Source organism: Perna viridis, chromosome 3, assembly GCF_037379345.1.
Source record: "Perna viridis isolate PV_CMFRI_1.1 ecotype Kerala chromosome 3, ASM3737934v1, whole genome shotgun sequence".
NCBI classification, from domain to species: domain Eukaryota; kingdom Metazoa; phylum Mollusca; class Bivalvia; order Mytilida; family Mytilidae; genus Perna; species Perna viridis.
Window position 1 is genome coordinate 54945923 of NC_142447.1, and position 17452 is coordinate 54963374.

Below are 17452 nucleotides of genomic sequence, written 5' to 3' on the forward strand. Positions count from 1 at the left end.
CACCAGCTTTTAATGCTTTAATTTATTTTTTTTATCGACAGCAAAATATTTACTTACCCTGTTTTGAAAATGTATCAAATCTATCAGACTGAACCCATAGGCATTTAATACTTACTACAGTGGTTAGGTCTTTAATGTGACAGGTCTGATCCCGATTGCTTGTTCCCAGACAAAATTTATATGGAATATGAGTTCTAAATTCTGGGAACTCATTGAATTTGGCAACCATATCAGTATTTCACCCAATGTTGCAGTGCTGATTGGTTTAGCTACCATGAAAATGACAATGATTTTTTTATTATAGTTTGCATGAGTTCTTCGAATTGGGTTTATTGGTAAGTCCATGTCAAAACCTTTATACAATTACATAATGGAAGTATAGAGAATTAATCAGCCAAAATAAGGTAAATCCGGTTGAACAGCCTAAGAATGAAAGACGTAGAAACAAACGGAGAATAAGGCCATATTGTCTCTAACATTAAGAGTAGTGTTTATTAAGGTTGATGTGAGATGAAGAGTAGTATTTATTAAGGATGACGTGAAGGGTAGTGTTTATTAAGGATGATGTGAGATGAAGATTAGTGTTTGTTAAGGATGATGTGAGATGAAGAATAGTGTTTATCAAGGATGATGTGAGATGAAGAGTAGTGTTTATTAAGGATGATGTGAAGAGTAGTGTTTATTAAGGATGATGTAGAGTAGTGTTTATTAAGGATGATGTGAGATGAAGAGTAGTGTTTATTAAGGATGATGTGAAGAGTAGTGTTTATTAAGGTTGATGTGAAGAGTAGTATTTATCAAGGATGATGTGAGATGAAGAGTAGTGTTTATTAAGGATGATGTGAAGAGTAGTGTTTATTAAGGATGATGTGAAGAGTAGTATTTATCAAGGATGATGTGAGGTGAAGAGTAGTGTTTATTAAGGATGATGTAGAGTAGTGTTTATTAAGGATGATGTGAAGAGTAGTATTTATCAAGGATGATGTGAGATGAAGAGTAGTGTTTATTAAGGATGATGTGAAGAGTAGTGTTTATTAAGGATGATGTGAAGAGTAGTATTTATCAAGGATGATGTGAGATGAAGAGTAGTGTTTATTAAGGATGATGTAGCGTAGTGTTTAGTAGAGTTTGTCGATTCTTTGATTTCAATTGATAACAATCACTACCTATTATTGAATATGACATATTTAAACTTTAACGACAATTTAAAAAATAATAATAAACATAAAAAATAATATAGAACGTAGCTTAAAATCACTCCTAGAAAAATAATATAGATAGAACGTAGCTTAAAATCACTCCTAGAAAAATAATATAGATAGAACGTAGCTTAAAATCATTCATAGAAAAATAACATAGATAGAACGTAGCTTAAAATCACTCCTAGAAAAATAATATAGATAGAACGTAGCTTAAAATCACTCATAGAAAAATAATAAAATATATATTTCGTTCAAAGAAAAATCAGTAACTTCCATAAAACACCTACATTTATAAGTACTATTAATGCTTAAAGATAATTTGATTTGCCTTTCATTCCAGACAATATGACCAATGAATCGGAAAATACATTCCTAAATGGGATAAATGTCCTAAACTGTTCCCTTGACAACACCTCTGAATGGTGCAACATTACAGACATCCAGGGAATTGATCGTGGTGCAATGAGACGAGTTATCGAGGAAATGTCACGATCTCGTAGATTCGACAAGACTACGGAGGCTGTTATCATTACATTTTATGCCATATTAATCATATTTGGCGCCTGTGGAAATGGGCTCGTATGTTATGTTGTTACACGTAATGCTCATATGAGAACACCACGGAATATATTCATTATCAATCTGTCGATTTCAGATCTCACTTTGTGTCTTTTTACCCAACCTTTAAATTTGTACCGACTTTTACACCATTTTTGGTCACTTGGTGGATTTATGTGTAAATTTGTATCGATGTGTCAGGGTACAAACATTTTTGTTTCTACAATCAGTATCACTGCAATCGCACTAGACAGGTTTCAGGTTATTGTTTATCCAACTAAAGACAGCATGAAAAAAATTGGAGCTGCCGCTGCACTTGTTTCAATATGGATTATATCCTTTTTCATGGCAAGCCCATTGTTAATTTTTAACGTTTACAAGGTAGACCAAATACATTCGCCAGGCATTACTATTAACTTTTATCGTTGCCTTGAAGAAAATACGTTAATTGAAGAAAAGGGAGCATATTCAATCGCATCTATGGTTGTACAGTACATTTTGCCTATTGCGATTGTTGTAGTTGCGCATGCCCGAATTTGTCATAAGCTTAAATACAGAATGGTTCACCAAAATAACACAGCAGCACCAAATGCAGGACGAACAACCTTTCAGAAGCAAAAAAATCGTCGTCAAGAGCAGCGAAAAAGGCGAACAAATGTTCTTCTCGCGATGATTGCTAGCGTTTTCGCCATCAGCTGGTTTCCACTGAATATTTTAAATATCCTAATTGATGTGTCGAATGGGAAGTTGAAAGCTTTGGAGCAAAACGTTTCAATTGCCTTTGTGGTATGTCATATACTAGTGCTGAGCTCGGCATGCATTAATCCAGTATTATACGGATGGTTAAATGAAAATTTCAGAAGTGAATTTATGAAAGTACTTTGCTGTAAATGTTGCGATAAATTCAAGGGGTGTTGTCGTAACTGTTGTGCTCCAAGAGAGGGTCATGAAGTTCCTGTTATTATATTTACCAGGGAAACGAATGGTACAGCAGCTGTAGTTGACAAAGAAGGTTATTCTGTTACGGGAACTGGATTACATTCAGTTAGCGAGTTTAGATCTCAGGTTTCCTTATAAAGCCTGCACAAACAACATGTACGTTCAGGCTCAGCAGCTCTTAGTTACTAAAACAGTAGAAACTCCATTCAATATATAATGACGACTCAATCAATAGAATTTCTTGTTAAGTAACTTGTTCTTTTCTACTACTAGAATTACATCACTATTGTGGGTTAATGTCCGAAGCCGTAGGCATTGATTCTTGTCCGTACAGATAAGATACGTGAAAAGGAACTAATACCTATTATAATGGTTAAATGAACGTTTTATCGATATTATGTTCATTCTGACATGAAATCATACACTGTAAATAGAAAACAAAATAAGGCATATTACTTATTCTTATAGTTGAGCCTTAAACAGAGTGCTAAAGAATTTATATAGGATTTACACAAAAACTACAGTTTAACATACCCCAGATAAATACAGTATACTTAATTTGAACAATTATAATTCAGGTATAGCATTTGATATGTATTTCCAAAAAAAGCTTTATTGTATATTATTAATTTTGGATGATAAAGCTAGGAATCAATTATAGAAATATATATAACATACACTGAATGCTTCAATTTAAGATACTATCTGCAGTAAAATTTCGGCGGTAATTCCCTGTGGAATAGAACTGTCAATTTAATAAATGAGTTGACCGATTTCTAATATGTTAAGCAGATATTGTCTATAAACAATACAGAATGGTATGAGTAAAAGTTAAATCAATGTCAGAGTGATCCTACTTCTCACACTGGATGCTACTATCGTATCTACGTCAAATTTATCGTACGTTAATGCCCTATATGAATTAGAATTTAATATAATACGTGGATAAGTTTTGTCCAGACAAACTTCGTTTTTAAGGCAAATTTTACTAATACTTGGTTTACCTTTTGACTGTCATTACTTTTCGTTTGTTTCTCAGATTTGAGGTTTTTCTAAACTCTTCTCATTTTGTTACACTGTCAAGCGAAACAGTTCTTAAAGGATATGCAGCACTGCGTCATTAATTCTTCATAAAAACTACACTTTATATACATGCATTTAACATGGTACATGTAGTAGACACGGTATAAATTTTTACAATAGCATTTTATTCTAATTTAATACCAATTAATTCATATTCTCAAGCTTATTATTGTTGACAACTAACATTGAATATTTTGTATTATTCAATATCAATATAAAGAGTGTGTATATGGTATAATGTTGCATATTGCCTCCGCGGCCCATTTCTCGCTTGCCAGTGTCTTCCCGGTCCCTTTCTCGCTTGCCAGTTACATCCCGGTCCATTTCTCGCTTGCCGGTGTCTTCCCGGTCTCTTTCTCGCTTGCCAGTGTCTTCCCGGTCCCTTTCTCGCTTGCCAGTGTCTTCCCGGTCCCTTTCTCGCTTGCCAGTGTCTTCCCGGTCCATTTCTCGCTTGCCAGTTCCTTCCTGGCCCCTTTCTCGCTTGCCGGTGTCTTCCCGGTCTCTTTCTCGCTTGCCAGTGTCTTCCCGGTCCCTTTCTCGCTTGCCAGTGTCTTCCCGGTCCCTTTCTCGCTTGCCAGTTACATTCCGGTCCATTTCTCGCTTGCCAGTTCCTTCCCAGTCCCTTTCTCGCTTGCCAATGTCACGAAGTTATTGCGAAGTTTGTATAGCTTGTAGAGCGATCTGGGAATCATTTATACATTTAATATTCATCTACACGAAAATGTAACTAAAATAAACGAATAATTTACCACAGAATATTATCCCCAAATAATGGCCTAGGATTATCGCACGTGCCAGTTAGTCACATGTACTTGTGTATGCATGGATAACATTTTGTCTGGTAATAAACTCATATCAGAGACTGTTTCCTTTGATATCACTGTTTTCCATTTCTATAGATTAACGTGATTTCCATAATAAGTCGATCAAGTGTTAACTGCACCCGGGGGACAGTTTATTTTATAGTTCATATTATAACTGAGCTGAATATCAATTAAAGGGCGCCAATGTTTCTTTGTGAACGCAATAGACTTTACAATTCCACGGAACTGTACTTTACAAACCATCTTTACAGTATAGAATAAACCTGCCATTATGATCGACCTTTTGATATTTTACACGTTTAATTATGTGTGGTTTTGTCTTTTTCAAAACGTAAAGTTGGACTCTCGTATCTGAATTCTTAAACCGCACCATCGAGTCTCAGTGTTGTACATGCCACATGTAACATAAATTGAAAATTCTGAAAATAACAATCCATTTTCTATAAATCTTTGACTTGGGACCAGAGAGATTATTATTATACCGGGTAGGCTTCTGGAAAGACTCGAATATAAACGAATAAAACCCAAAGCAGAGGAATCGGCAGTCCGTCCAATCTAGTAAGTACGCTACTAATTGTCGATATAGAAAATATCACTGTACAACATTCACGAAACTGTCTTACCTAAGGTATATTTTCATTTTTATTATCAGATGAAATGTAGAAAGCTATAGCATATAGTTCATGATGCAGAGGGTTATATGGCAACAAATGGATCGGTTGGTCGTCCAAAAAAGAGGTCTTTTAAATGTTGACATCACGTTCTTTGAAAATTTGAAAGCGAGGCAGTCCATACAATTTCCTACCGGTCCATACTATATTTTAATAAATATGTAATATCATATTGGCCCTGTTATAGGTTTGAGGTCTGTCATATTGGTCGTGGCGGTCGTATTGGTCCTGAGGTATCGCCGAGGGCCAATACTGCTGTCGAGGCCAATATGATTGACCGAAACCTATAACAGGGTCAATATGAAATTACATATTTATTGACAATTTTCTTAAGCAACTCAACTACATGATTTGTAGAACAGTTGTTTTCGTGTTTTACCTAGAACATATAGATTTGTTTGTATTAATCAGTCTTAAATATCCTATTTTTATAGAATTGAAGATTTTTTTTGTGTTTCTACAACTTTTAGATCTGGTGATCAAAGTTCATAAAATCCAATTCTAACTCAAAATGGCAGAGTCAAACAACCGGAAGTTATGATGCCGTATTGGCCCTAGTTTGATCCTTATTGGCCCTCTTTTTATATTGGCCCCGTACAGATGCCCGGTTTGAATTCATATCAATTGGTCAGTTTTTGAAATATTTTAACGTATTTTCAGTAGTTGGTTAATAAAGTAATGTTATATAGACAGTCAGTTATATAAAAGAATTTAAAGAAATAAAAAAGTAAAAATCAAAACATACAATATATATTTCTACAAACACGTCACTGACTACAAGATCGGACCATATTTCTACAAACACGTCACTGACTACAAGATCGGACCATATTTCTACTAACACGTCACTGACTACAAGATCGGACCATATTTCTACAAACACGTCACTGACTACAAGATCGGGCCATATTTCTACAAACACGTCACTGGCTACAAGATCGGACCATATTTCTACTAACACGTCACTGACTACAAGATCGGACCATATTTCTACAAACACGTCACTGACTACAAGATCGGGCCATATTTCTACAAACACGTCACTGGCTACAAGATCCTGTTCTACAAACTATAATTGTAAAAGTATTAAATGTACTTAAAAGAGCTTGGAATAAAAGACAGTATTTACTCAATATATTAACTCAAATATCCTATTTTACATACATGTTTAAAGATGGTCAAAAACAAAAATCATGACAAATTTGACTATATCAAACGATTTCACTTCACATTCCCATGATATCAATTTAAAATATGCTTTTAGTTCGAGGTTCATATAACAATTAAGTATGACTCCAGCTAAGGATCATGCAAAATGTGATTCGTGGGTAAAAAGCCTACATATTTTTATTTTTGATATTTTGTTTGAAATGTCATAGTAAACAGAAATTAATGTGTGGTTTTTCATATACCCTGTGCTCATAGGAGATAAAAGTTATATAAATTGCACTGTAGATTTCAAAACTAAGGGAGATAACTCTGTAAATGGCACTCAAATACAATAGAATCTACTGGATTTTCAATGTGGATTATCTCTTAAGAGCAGGCATATTTGAATGAATAATTACACATTTCATAGTGTAGACCAAAAAAACAACCTAATTACAAAAATAAAAATATATAGCCTTTTTGGAGTGTATCACATTTTTCAGATTTTGCATGATTCTTACAAAGACAGCTACTTAATATGTGGAATGAGACTGTGTTCGTTGGTGAAAATATACCGGAATTTTCTCTCTGCATTGTAGATAAAACAATTAATTATTAAAATAACTAAACAGCATCACGGAAGAGTATGATTATAGGACAATATAATTAGATTGAAAACGAGCTCAATTTAGATTACCAGACTAATATCTCAAAATGCAAATATTAAGTTTTGGATTATAAATATCCGATGGGTACAAAGTGTGCTCCTTTAATAGCAGATTTATTCCTGAGCTGTTATTGCTCTCAGTTTATGACCAATGTTCATAAAGATGGTTCCAAATCTGATTTAAAACACAAATTTCATAATTCTTATCGCTACCTTGGTAATATTTTGGCGGTGAATAATCCTGACTTTTTCAAACACACTGCTGAAAGAATTGATGTTAAATAAAGCTAATAAGGACAGTTTGATTGTCCTTTTCTGGATTTGAATGTTTCCATTTCACAAGGTAAACTCATAACTGAAATTTAACAAAAGAACGACGATTTTTCGTTCCCAATTGTCAATTTCCTCTTCCTAGACAGGGACGTTTCTTCGGCTCCTTCATACAGTGTATATATTTTTCAACCTGTTCGATATGCTCGTGTTTCAGCGATATTTTGGATTTTAATGACCATAATCTCTGTACTGCCGTTAAATTGTTAAGTCAAGGTTTTAGTCAACATTATACATTAGTTAAGAGTTTTACTAAATTCTTCCATAAATATAAGATTTGATGCTGAAGTTTGGCCGAACTTGTCGTAACTTGATCAAAAATGGGATTTCACATCCTAGTTTTTATAGTAATGTAATAAATAAATCTCGAAAGTTTAAATAGAATCCTTTTAGTCTGAATAAACTTATCCGTAAGGGTTATCTTCATCAAGCTTAAATCTTTTAATGTTATGCTTTTATTTGGTCTAATATTGACTATCTTTTAATAAATTAAATATATATCTCTATTACATTTCGCGTGATTTTTTAAAGCTTTTGACCGAGTTTGGAATAAAGGTCTTTTGCAGAAATTAAACGCATATGGAATAGTAGGCAAGCTTCACAACTGGTTCAAAGATTATATAAGTGACAGGAAACAAAAAGAAGTATGCAAATCTTCTTCATCATCATTATCAAATATAAGTGCAGGTTACCCCGGTATTAGGGCCTCTTCTATAAACGATACAGGAGAAAATCTAGGGTCATTAACACGAATATATACAGATGGCACTTCCTTAAACTATTCTCGTGATAATCCGCAGGAAATACAGAATGTTATCAATAAGGATCTAGAAGCCTTAAATAAATGGTCACAACAGTGGATTATGGAATTTAATCCAGAAAAAAGACAGAAATTATAATGATCTTTACTAACAACTATCATTCTCCCTCAACGACAGAATTTTACATATCAAACAAAATTATAAATATCTCGGAATAACTTTATCACAAGATGCAGAGTGGACGTCCCATATACATGACAAAAATATTAAAAACATTTAAACATTTTACGAAAATTAAAAAATCATAGATCAAGAGGTAATAATATTTTTAAGCCTACTTTATGCAGACCAAAGCCTTCTTACTCCTCACATGATCTCCGTGAACGTAATACCATCTTTAAAAAGTTAACTTAACTTCGATGTTCCGCCTCATTCCGTAATGCGTAAGTCCAAAGTGCAGATGTGGGGCACTGAGTGAAGAAGTTTACCACTTTTTCATGAAATGTCCAAATTACTCTAAGATCCGAGAAATTCTTTTTAAAATTTAGCCGGATTAAATCTACCGATAGAAATTAATGTTCATTCTATCAAATGAAACTATTACTATCTTTAATGATGTATTAAGATACATAAAAAAAGTCAATACGCTTCCTCGTAAGTTGTCTTTTGTCAGAATGGTGTCCGCTGTTGTCGAGTCCGAATATATGTTTTACTATATTATTGTTGTTCTTTGTATGTAACTGTACATTAGACATTATTGTTCAATTGTTGCATGTTTCTGTGTTTATATTGAAATTGTTGTGACAAATTGTATTGAAGGGGAGAAGATCACGTAAGTTGGAAAAAATTGTGTCATATCCCCGTTTGTTCTTTGAGCAAATAAAAATCGTTATAAACTAAACTTCTAAAAGCGGATTGCAAAGAATTAAATACATATTTGGGAAGTTCAAAGCGTGGGATGATTTAATATATAAGAAACTTTTAGACAAACGTAATTGCATCTCTGAATATTCTAAAATAAAAAAAAACCAATACCGTCGAAATTTACTGAAAAACTAAAAAATAAAACTTTAGAAAACTGGAGAATTTATATCGTTTTAACTATTACAGATGGGCCACACATTCTGGATTTAAATATAGATTAAGCTCTATATGCATTTAGCTTACTCTGTTATTCTAATGAATTAATTATTGTTAATTTCTGAAATTGTTCTGATATGTCATGAAAAACAATTTATAAAGACAGATACTAGTATAACATTTACTACGGATCATTAAAAGACATGTAGTTGCTAATTTACCGAACTAATCCTTCCACTTGGTGATTCCTGGATTCAAAAACTTACAAGAGCTTACATCGATTAACTTTTTGAGACGACAGTGCAAAGTACTATACAATCCGTATGTTTTCCTGGCAGTTGCTATGATAAATAAAACAAATGACTGTAGAAATATGGTAATAAATCTCTCACAAAGTATGTTTATCGAATTAATCAGTGAAGACGTTTGCAGCTTCATCCGTGTTTACCTATTTTCTCACATGTGTAAATTTGCACTTGGTCGGGACCAAGTTCAAATATATTTTTGCAGACATACATATGTATTCGAGTGAGCATTTAGGTTACAGACCACCAATTCAACCAATGAGCATTTGAAACGTACGAAAAAATAGTCCTACGCAGAAATTACCCCCTGATCCTCATAGTGCTGTGAAAAAGTTTTCATTTTATTTAAAAGAATTAAACAGTTTCAGAAAGGAAAATATTACTTTACATTTTATAGGTGCAATTTGCTTCTTGTGATGTGAAGCCTAATCTCCATAATGATTTCTAAATATACCCCCATCTTGTGAAAACACTGGGATTTCCAATTCTATTTATAGACCCTTCACTACCGTTGACCAGTACTGCACTGCAAGTCTGTTAACCCCACATGCCATTCTGAGGATTGTAGAATCATGCTGATATATAGTCCTCTGCAGATTAAAGTTAAGGTAAAGTCCAGAGAAGCCATTGAATATTGTGAAATTAGCATAGAAGCCAATGGGAAGTAGAATTAGTGGTTACTAGCCTGTACCGTAATTAATTTTATGTTCTCGCACCAAAATTTGACCACAGATGTTGCAATCGCGTTTGGATAATTTCATACAAAGTACATTTGTACCACTGTTGGAATCACCCTGATATTGTACAACTCACCCTGATATTGTACCACTGTTGGAATCACCCTGATACTGTACCACTCTTGGAATCACCCTGACACTGTACCAGTGTTGGAATCACCCAGATATTGTACCACTGTTGGAATCACCCTGACACTGCACCACTGTTGAAATCACCCTGATATTATACCACTCTTGGAATCACCCTGATACTGTACCACTCTTGGAATCACCCTGACACTGTACCAGTGTTGGAATCACCCAGATATTGTACCACTGTTGGAATCACCCTGGTACTGTACCGGGGTTGGAATCACCCTGATATTGTACCACTGTTGAAATAACTGACAATGTACCACAATTGGAATTGACCCAGGCTAAAAGGTATAGTAGTGTTTTTGTTGGTTTTCACATTAATATACTTATAGATTTGGCTGGTTTAAATATTTCAATTTTTCTTTTACTTTGTTCTTTGGATTATTATATATGTACTTTTTCAAAATAAGAAAATTTATGTTGTTAAAATTGTACATACTTTGGCATCATACGTTTCTTTCTGGTCCTTGGATCAGACATAAAACCATTCACGTTTAGAAAAATAAACTACGGATGTATACTTATTGGAAAGCAAATAAAAAAGAGAGAAATGATTTTATTGTTATCTCATGAAAAGCACACCGCAGCAAATCACAAAGGTGACTTTTCCAATCGTTGAACAGCGACACATGACAAGTAGAAGAGAATTGATCAAGTGATTCAGACGAAGAAAATAGCATTAAAGCTACTTGTACAATCCACAAATCTTATTCCGGTCGTTAGTATTCGTGTCTGTAATGCCATCTAACACGTTATGGAGATGACAAGGTGTTTTGTTCCATATAATCTTTATGACTTTCAATCAAAAAAGGTACAGTCATCTTCATATTCTATTGAAGTTACTGCTGATTGCTTCTAAAGATAATAAAGTTTATCACGAAAGCCTGGTCAAACCTAATACAAGAAATCTAGAAACTATTTCTACAGAATGAAAGTAACTACAAATAGGGATGGCATGAGAGGTTTGCATCGGGATTTTTTTTTCCCTCAGAACCGAAGTGTTTTAAGTAATTGGGCAAGTGTTATGATACACAGCATTAGGTGATGTGTTTATTTTTGTTTTTTGTTTTTTGTTTTTGTTTTGTTTTTTTTTGTGTGTTTTGCTTTCTCTTGTTTTTCTTAGTTTTTTTCTTTCCAAAATTATTCCTTTTTATTCTCTAAATTTTAATTGTGTATATTATTTTTTCCCTCCTTATCGACTACTACAATGTACCATGACGATTAATTCCCACTAACACAGATATTTAGCATCTGTCGAGAAATCAATGCGATATGTTTTAAATATTTCTCTGTAAAATTCTACATCTTATTGGTTTGTTATTTTTCAATTCCGTAGGAAATGACTAGTTCGAATGACGAAATGCAATTGTGAATGAAATATGAAAAAATAAATCGAAAGAAGGCTATTTAACAAAATATATCAGGAAGTTTTACAACTAGTCTCTTTTTTATGAGGCTATAATGGGGTCTGGTTCACAACAATTTTATTTGTTAAATCTACAAAAGGGATAGGACACAAGTTTTACCAACTTATGAAGTCTTCTCCTATTAATAATATACAACGCATATATAAAATCATTAGAACATTGAGGGCACGCATAAAATCCCCGTGCAGGTCCGGGTGTTAAAAGAATAGGCCTGCAGCAGCGCTAAGCTTGTCGTAAAAGGCGACTAAATAGTGCTCAGAACCCTAGCCGGGGGCTAGGGCGCTTTGCACACAGAGCAACTGGGATGTGTGCCCCAGGTGGTTGAATGGGGTACCCCTGGCGTGTTACATGCTGGGGTTATCAGGCTATAATACGGAAAACCTGACCGCAAACCATAGTGGTGCAACGTGTTGGGAAATATGCCACATTCCTCGCACGTTAAAGAACCCTACTGTGGTATTCTCCCGGAGTAGGAACCATAGGGCTCCGCCACAGAAGGCTAAATTGCCCGACCCTACCCACCTCTCCCTATTTCCAGTGGCAATTAAAATTTGTCGACCCCATGATCCTTGTGTCCCATCCCTTTTTCTTTTCATCATCATTTCATGTTCATTTTATCATCGATTTCATGTTCACCGTCTGAATATAGCTGAAATATTGCTGTTCGGACGTTAAACCCCAACAAACAAACAAAACAAACTTAAAATCATTATGAATATTAAAAAAGACAATTCTGAATTAGATTTTACAAGACAATGAAGAAAAAAAAAAGAAAAAGGAAAAACAACAGTACATTGAAAAATTAATAAATAAAAAAACACCAATACAATGAAAAAAATAATTAAAAAAAACAAAAAACAAAAAACAAAAACAAAGTTTCAGAAATATATGTACGAAGCTGAAGAGAAACATAAAGTGGACAGGTGGATGCGCTGTTCTTGTGTGACACTGGTTTTACCTCCATAATAATGTTAGGTCAGAAATACTTTTGACCTTTTAATAAATATGAAAACACTATCAAAAATAAGTATATTTTATACGTTCGTTAGATTAGCACTGCCCCTGGTAAGCAGTGAAACATCCATTCTTAAAGGAATTAAGCGTAAACTCTCGAATAGTGTAATACGGTTTTCTATATATTTTTTGCATTCGAAAAAAAATGGTAGACACTTTCAATTGGAGCACGGCAACTACACGCAAGATCAGCTGCAATATGGACTCTGTGTAAATTGTAGTTAAGAGAAGACGCAGAACATCGTAGCTGGGTCAAACAGATATTTAATTTACGAGGGCCGTAATTAAAATATTGGGGAATGTCAAGGTGTTTTTGCTTCGGATTGCACATTTGAATCTTGATATTGAATTCACATTTTGCACGTCTTCACTTAAAATGTTCCATTCTCTTGTAGCAGATGGCATGAATGATTCACTAGTTAATGATAATCTACAGACGAGAAATATATTATCAGATTCATTTCGTAGCGGATAAACTGTTGGCCTCTGAACAAGAGGGGGATAAGTTCGCGGAGATAGCCTGGAGCATTGCCATTTTGTTTATTGTAAAACATTTGTTATTTTCTCTTTTTTGTACCCCATCGAATGAAACAGTAAAAGGCTCCTGTAATTCATTATTGGAAAACAACATGATCTCAGTTTTATCTGGGTTAAATGACATAAGCCATTTAGAGGACCAATCATTCAATTCTCTTATAGTCAGCGTCACATAAATAACATACTGTTAAAATTTGAAAAAAAAAAATATTTTCTACGACTTTATTGACACCTACCGTCGTTTAAATTGTCTTAAATGACTTGCTCATTCGTTTAGCCAAACGGCTTCTCCCTAAACATTGAATCGTTAAATTCCGGTCAGATTTTAATTCTAGGTGGCAATATTTACATTGTAAAAAGTCGGCCATGTTTACAGTGATCGGGTTGCTAGGAGATGTTGTTTACGTTTAAATGGTTTGTCCAAAAACCGAAGAACCCAGAATGCACTTCGGCGTTATTTCGGATATCTCGGATTTATTTTACGCGAACAAGCAGACGATTGTCACCGGAGTTCGACGGGAACTTACGAACTTCGTTTGTAAACAAATCGTCCCGTAAAAACCAACATGGCGGATATTAGTATGGGATTTTCCCGTAAGGATTTGTTACGCATGATTTAAGCTAATAAGCGACTTGTTTTTGAGAAGCTGTTTGGCTAAACGAATGAGCAAGTCATTTAAGACAATTTAAACGACGGTTGGTGTCAATAAAGTCGTAGAAAATATTTTTATTCAAATTTTAACAGTATGTTATTTATGTGACGCCGAGTATAAGTCGTGATTAATTACATTTTCTATGTCTTCAAAACTAGAATTAGAGTAACCCAAAGACGTATCATCTGCTAAAAATCCAGTTAGAGAAGATAATTTGTCCCCGATATCATTTATATATATAAGGAATAGCAAAGTTCCAGTACAGATCCCTGAAGGACTCCAGCTAGAACAGTAGCGAAGGAAGAAGACGCAGATTTGTTCACTACTTTTTTTTTGCTTTCTACATGAAAGATAATTTTCGAACCAGTTTAATAACTTTCCTTTAATACCATGCTATTTTAATTTACACAAAAGACCACGATGCCAGACCCTGTCGAAAGCTTTAGAAAAGTCGCAGACGACGAAACAGATGTATTCTTTTTTCTCCATTGAGTTCAGAACTGTGTTGTACAGTTCTAATAGCTGATGCACAGTTGAATGTTGCGGTAGAAACCCTGATTGGTATTCATAGATTAAACTATTACTGACGAGGTGGTTGTAAACATGTTTATAAACTATTCTTTCCATAATTTTACCCACACAACTTGTAAGCGATATTGGGCGATAGTTTGAGGGAATAGATTTGTCTCTCTTTTTAGAAATGGCAGTAACAAAGGCAACTTTCCAATCAGAAGGATATATGCTTTGTCTTAAAGAATTGTTGAAGATAATTTGAAGAGGAACAGCCAATTTTTTGGGGTGAGATCTTTAACATTGTATGACTAATTTTGTCAGGTCCAGATGATTTATTAGCATCTAAAATTTGTATGACATCAATAATCTCTTGTTCGCATATTACGATATCACTGATCGAAATTTCGGTTTTCAACCGGAAGTCTGGAGGATGAACATCCTGTTCATATATTGAAATTTAACTGAAATAATTATTCAATAGTTCGCACTTATCATTATCATCATACGCTATTTCATTAATACCAGAATCGTTTATTATGTTACGAAGAGGCGGAATACAGCTGTTTGCTTTACTGGACCTTAATAGACCTTTCATGATTTTCCAGTAGGTTTTAGAGTTAGGAGAGTTTTCTAGAAGCATATTATCTAAATTACTTTCAATTTTTTCCTTGCAATCTTCTTCATATGATTAACCTTATTACGTTGATGTTTATATTTCTTGGACGTCTTAATCCCGTTTATGCTTCAAGACTTTTTTTCCTCAATCGATCACGAATTCTAATTTCGTTTTTGATAGTGCAGTTAAACCAAGGTTTATCTTTATCACGTATGAGCATTGTTTTTGTTGGTACAAATTCCCTGGCCAAATTAATAAATGTATTCGTAAATTCAACACACATGGCATCGATATCAAGTAAATTATTAAGTTTAGTTTAGAGTCCAGTTTATCATACTCCCACATTTCTCTCGTAGAGGAATGTTTAGGGGCTTTGAAACTTTCGATCACTACTATTGCTGCATAATGATCGCTAATCTCATTCGGGATATTAAATACATCAGAGTACAAGCAATTCATATTTTCACTTATGATTATAGGGTCAAGTAATGTACTGCTATTGTTAACAATTCTAGTTTTGAAGATTTAAGTTACGCATCAAGTCAACAAGTTTATTATCAGACGTAGCTAAGAGATTAGAGTTGAAGTCGCACTCGATCACGATGTTTTCGGTTACCTGTTGGGCGTGTTCGATTGAATGACTTAAACGTGTCCAGTAGTCAATACCAGTTCCGGTGGTCGGTATGTGTTACACAGTAAAAAGGATTGGCCTCTAGCATGGACTTCTGCCCATATACTTTCATCGATGTCATTTTCTAATTCAGGTTGATATGAAATGCCGATATCATCTTTTGTATCAATAAGCAGACCCCCACCAGTGTTGGTTCGATCTTTCTGCAGTGGATTCGGATTAAAAAAATCTAGATTTATGTCATCGTTTTTTATTAAGCTATCAGATGACTTTCTGTTATTATGAGAATATCAAACTCTTCACTAAAAGTTTCGAGAAATGCCGTTTTATTTCTGATACTTCTTACAATGAGGTTACAAATGGAGATAGATTTGTCGGTTAACGAATCATTACTTTGAAATGAAATATGAGGACCAGGATTTAATTCAATATTTCCAATAAGAAGAATAAAGTGTAGTACATATAAAAGAAATACGGAACTTACTTAAGGATTTATAACTTGAAGCACCAATCTCGAGATAAATAGTATCGAACAGCGTAGGTTAGTCAATAATTTTTGGTAGTATGTATTTGTATATATAACTGACTCTTTTGATTTCCGGATCGTGTGATATAACATTCTTATGGCTGCTCTGTATGCTTCCAAACTATTACTCATTGGGACTCAGCAATATGGATATATACTTGCAACCAAAGGAATGTTTCCAATGAAAAACAGAATCGCACATCACATCGCATCCACTAAGAGTTAAGAAAATACAATAAAATACAAATGGAATGAGTACATGTAGTAAAATTTTGTACAAGGTTGGTTTGAGTTTCATTTTGGAAAACAAATGTTAAACATGGGAAATTGATTACCAATATTTCATATCAATACCTGGTTTAAAAGTAGATAGAATTTGGTTATGAATTAATATTGAAGGGCAAGACAGTCTGTTGTGACCGGCAACTTTGATTTTTAAAACTTGAAATGAAAGAAAAAAAATTAAATAAAATAAATTAATCAAACTAATGAATGTGAATAAGCCAATACTTTAATGCTAGTTAATGAGTCCTATCTCAGGAAGAGAAAGTCATTCAGTTGGTCACTGGACACAAGAGATGATTTTTAGGAAAACAGTTGTTAGAACAGTTGTTAAAAATTAACAGATGCAAGATGAACATACATAAAAAAAGGGAAGACAATCAATGGAAATTTAGTTGATTTTTAATCAACACGAAATTGTAGATTTTAATTTATATTATACATTTGGAATCAATAAAAGCATTTTGTCACTTAGTAAATTGTATTTAATGTGCAGCTATTGTTTAATATAGGACAGCTAAAGGTATTCATTTTCAACTTGATAGAAAAAAAAAGGAAATGTTGGTAATTTGCATATTTCAATTAATGACATATGAAGGTTAAATTATACAATAGTTTCACCAATATAGAGATTGTAATGAACCATGCAATTTGAGCATTTCAATGAAAACATGTTTGAATAAACAGGCTAAATTCAAGTTGGGTCATAGGTTAAATTCCTAATATGGTATTATTTAATATTTGTTTGTTTGTTGGGGTTTTACGTCCGAGCAACAGTATTTCAGCTATATTCAGACGATGAACATGAAATT

At 33.8% G+C, this 17452-nt stretch overlaps 2 protein-coding genes across 3 annotated transcripts in view; one reads left to right on the forward strand and one right to left on the reverse strand.

Moving 5' to 3' along the window:
• LOC148622957 (neuropeptide F receptor-like) overlaps positions 1 to 3149 on the forward strand; it is a 28508-nt gene extending 25359 nt beyond the window's left edge. For both annotated transcript variants that reach the window (XM_088573343.1, XM_088573344.1), the window contains exon 2: positions 1543 to 3149. In XM_088573343.1, coding sequence (XP_088429469.1) covers positions 1548 to 2837 — 1290 coding nt within the window. In that variant the 5' untranslated portion in view covers positions 1543 to 1547 and the 3' untranslated portion in view covers positions 2838 to 3149. The remainder of the gene's footprint in view (positions 1 to 1542) is intronic.
• Positions 3150 to 3926: 777 nt separating this feature from the next.
• LOC148622958 (uncharacterized) lies at positions 3927 to 4376 on the reverse strand. Its single transcript, XM_088574150.1, has one exon. It carries the CDS (start codon positions 4374 to 4376, stop codon positions 3927 to 3929), a length of 450 nt encoding a protein of 149 aa, XP_088430276.1.
• Between the last annotated feature and the right edge of the window lie 13076 nt (positions 4377 to 17452).

Bases quoted from the DNA above. Each gene is read 5' to 3' on its own strand.
- LOC148622958 (XM_088574150.1), bottom strand. From the start codon at position 4,376: ATGGACCGGAATGTAACTGGCAAGCGAGAAAGGGACCGGGAAGACACT.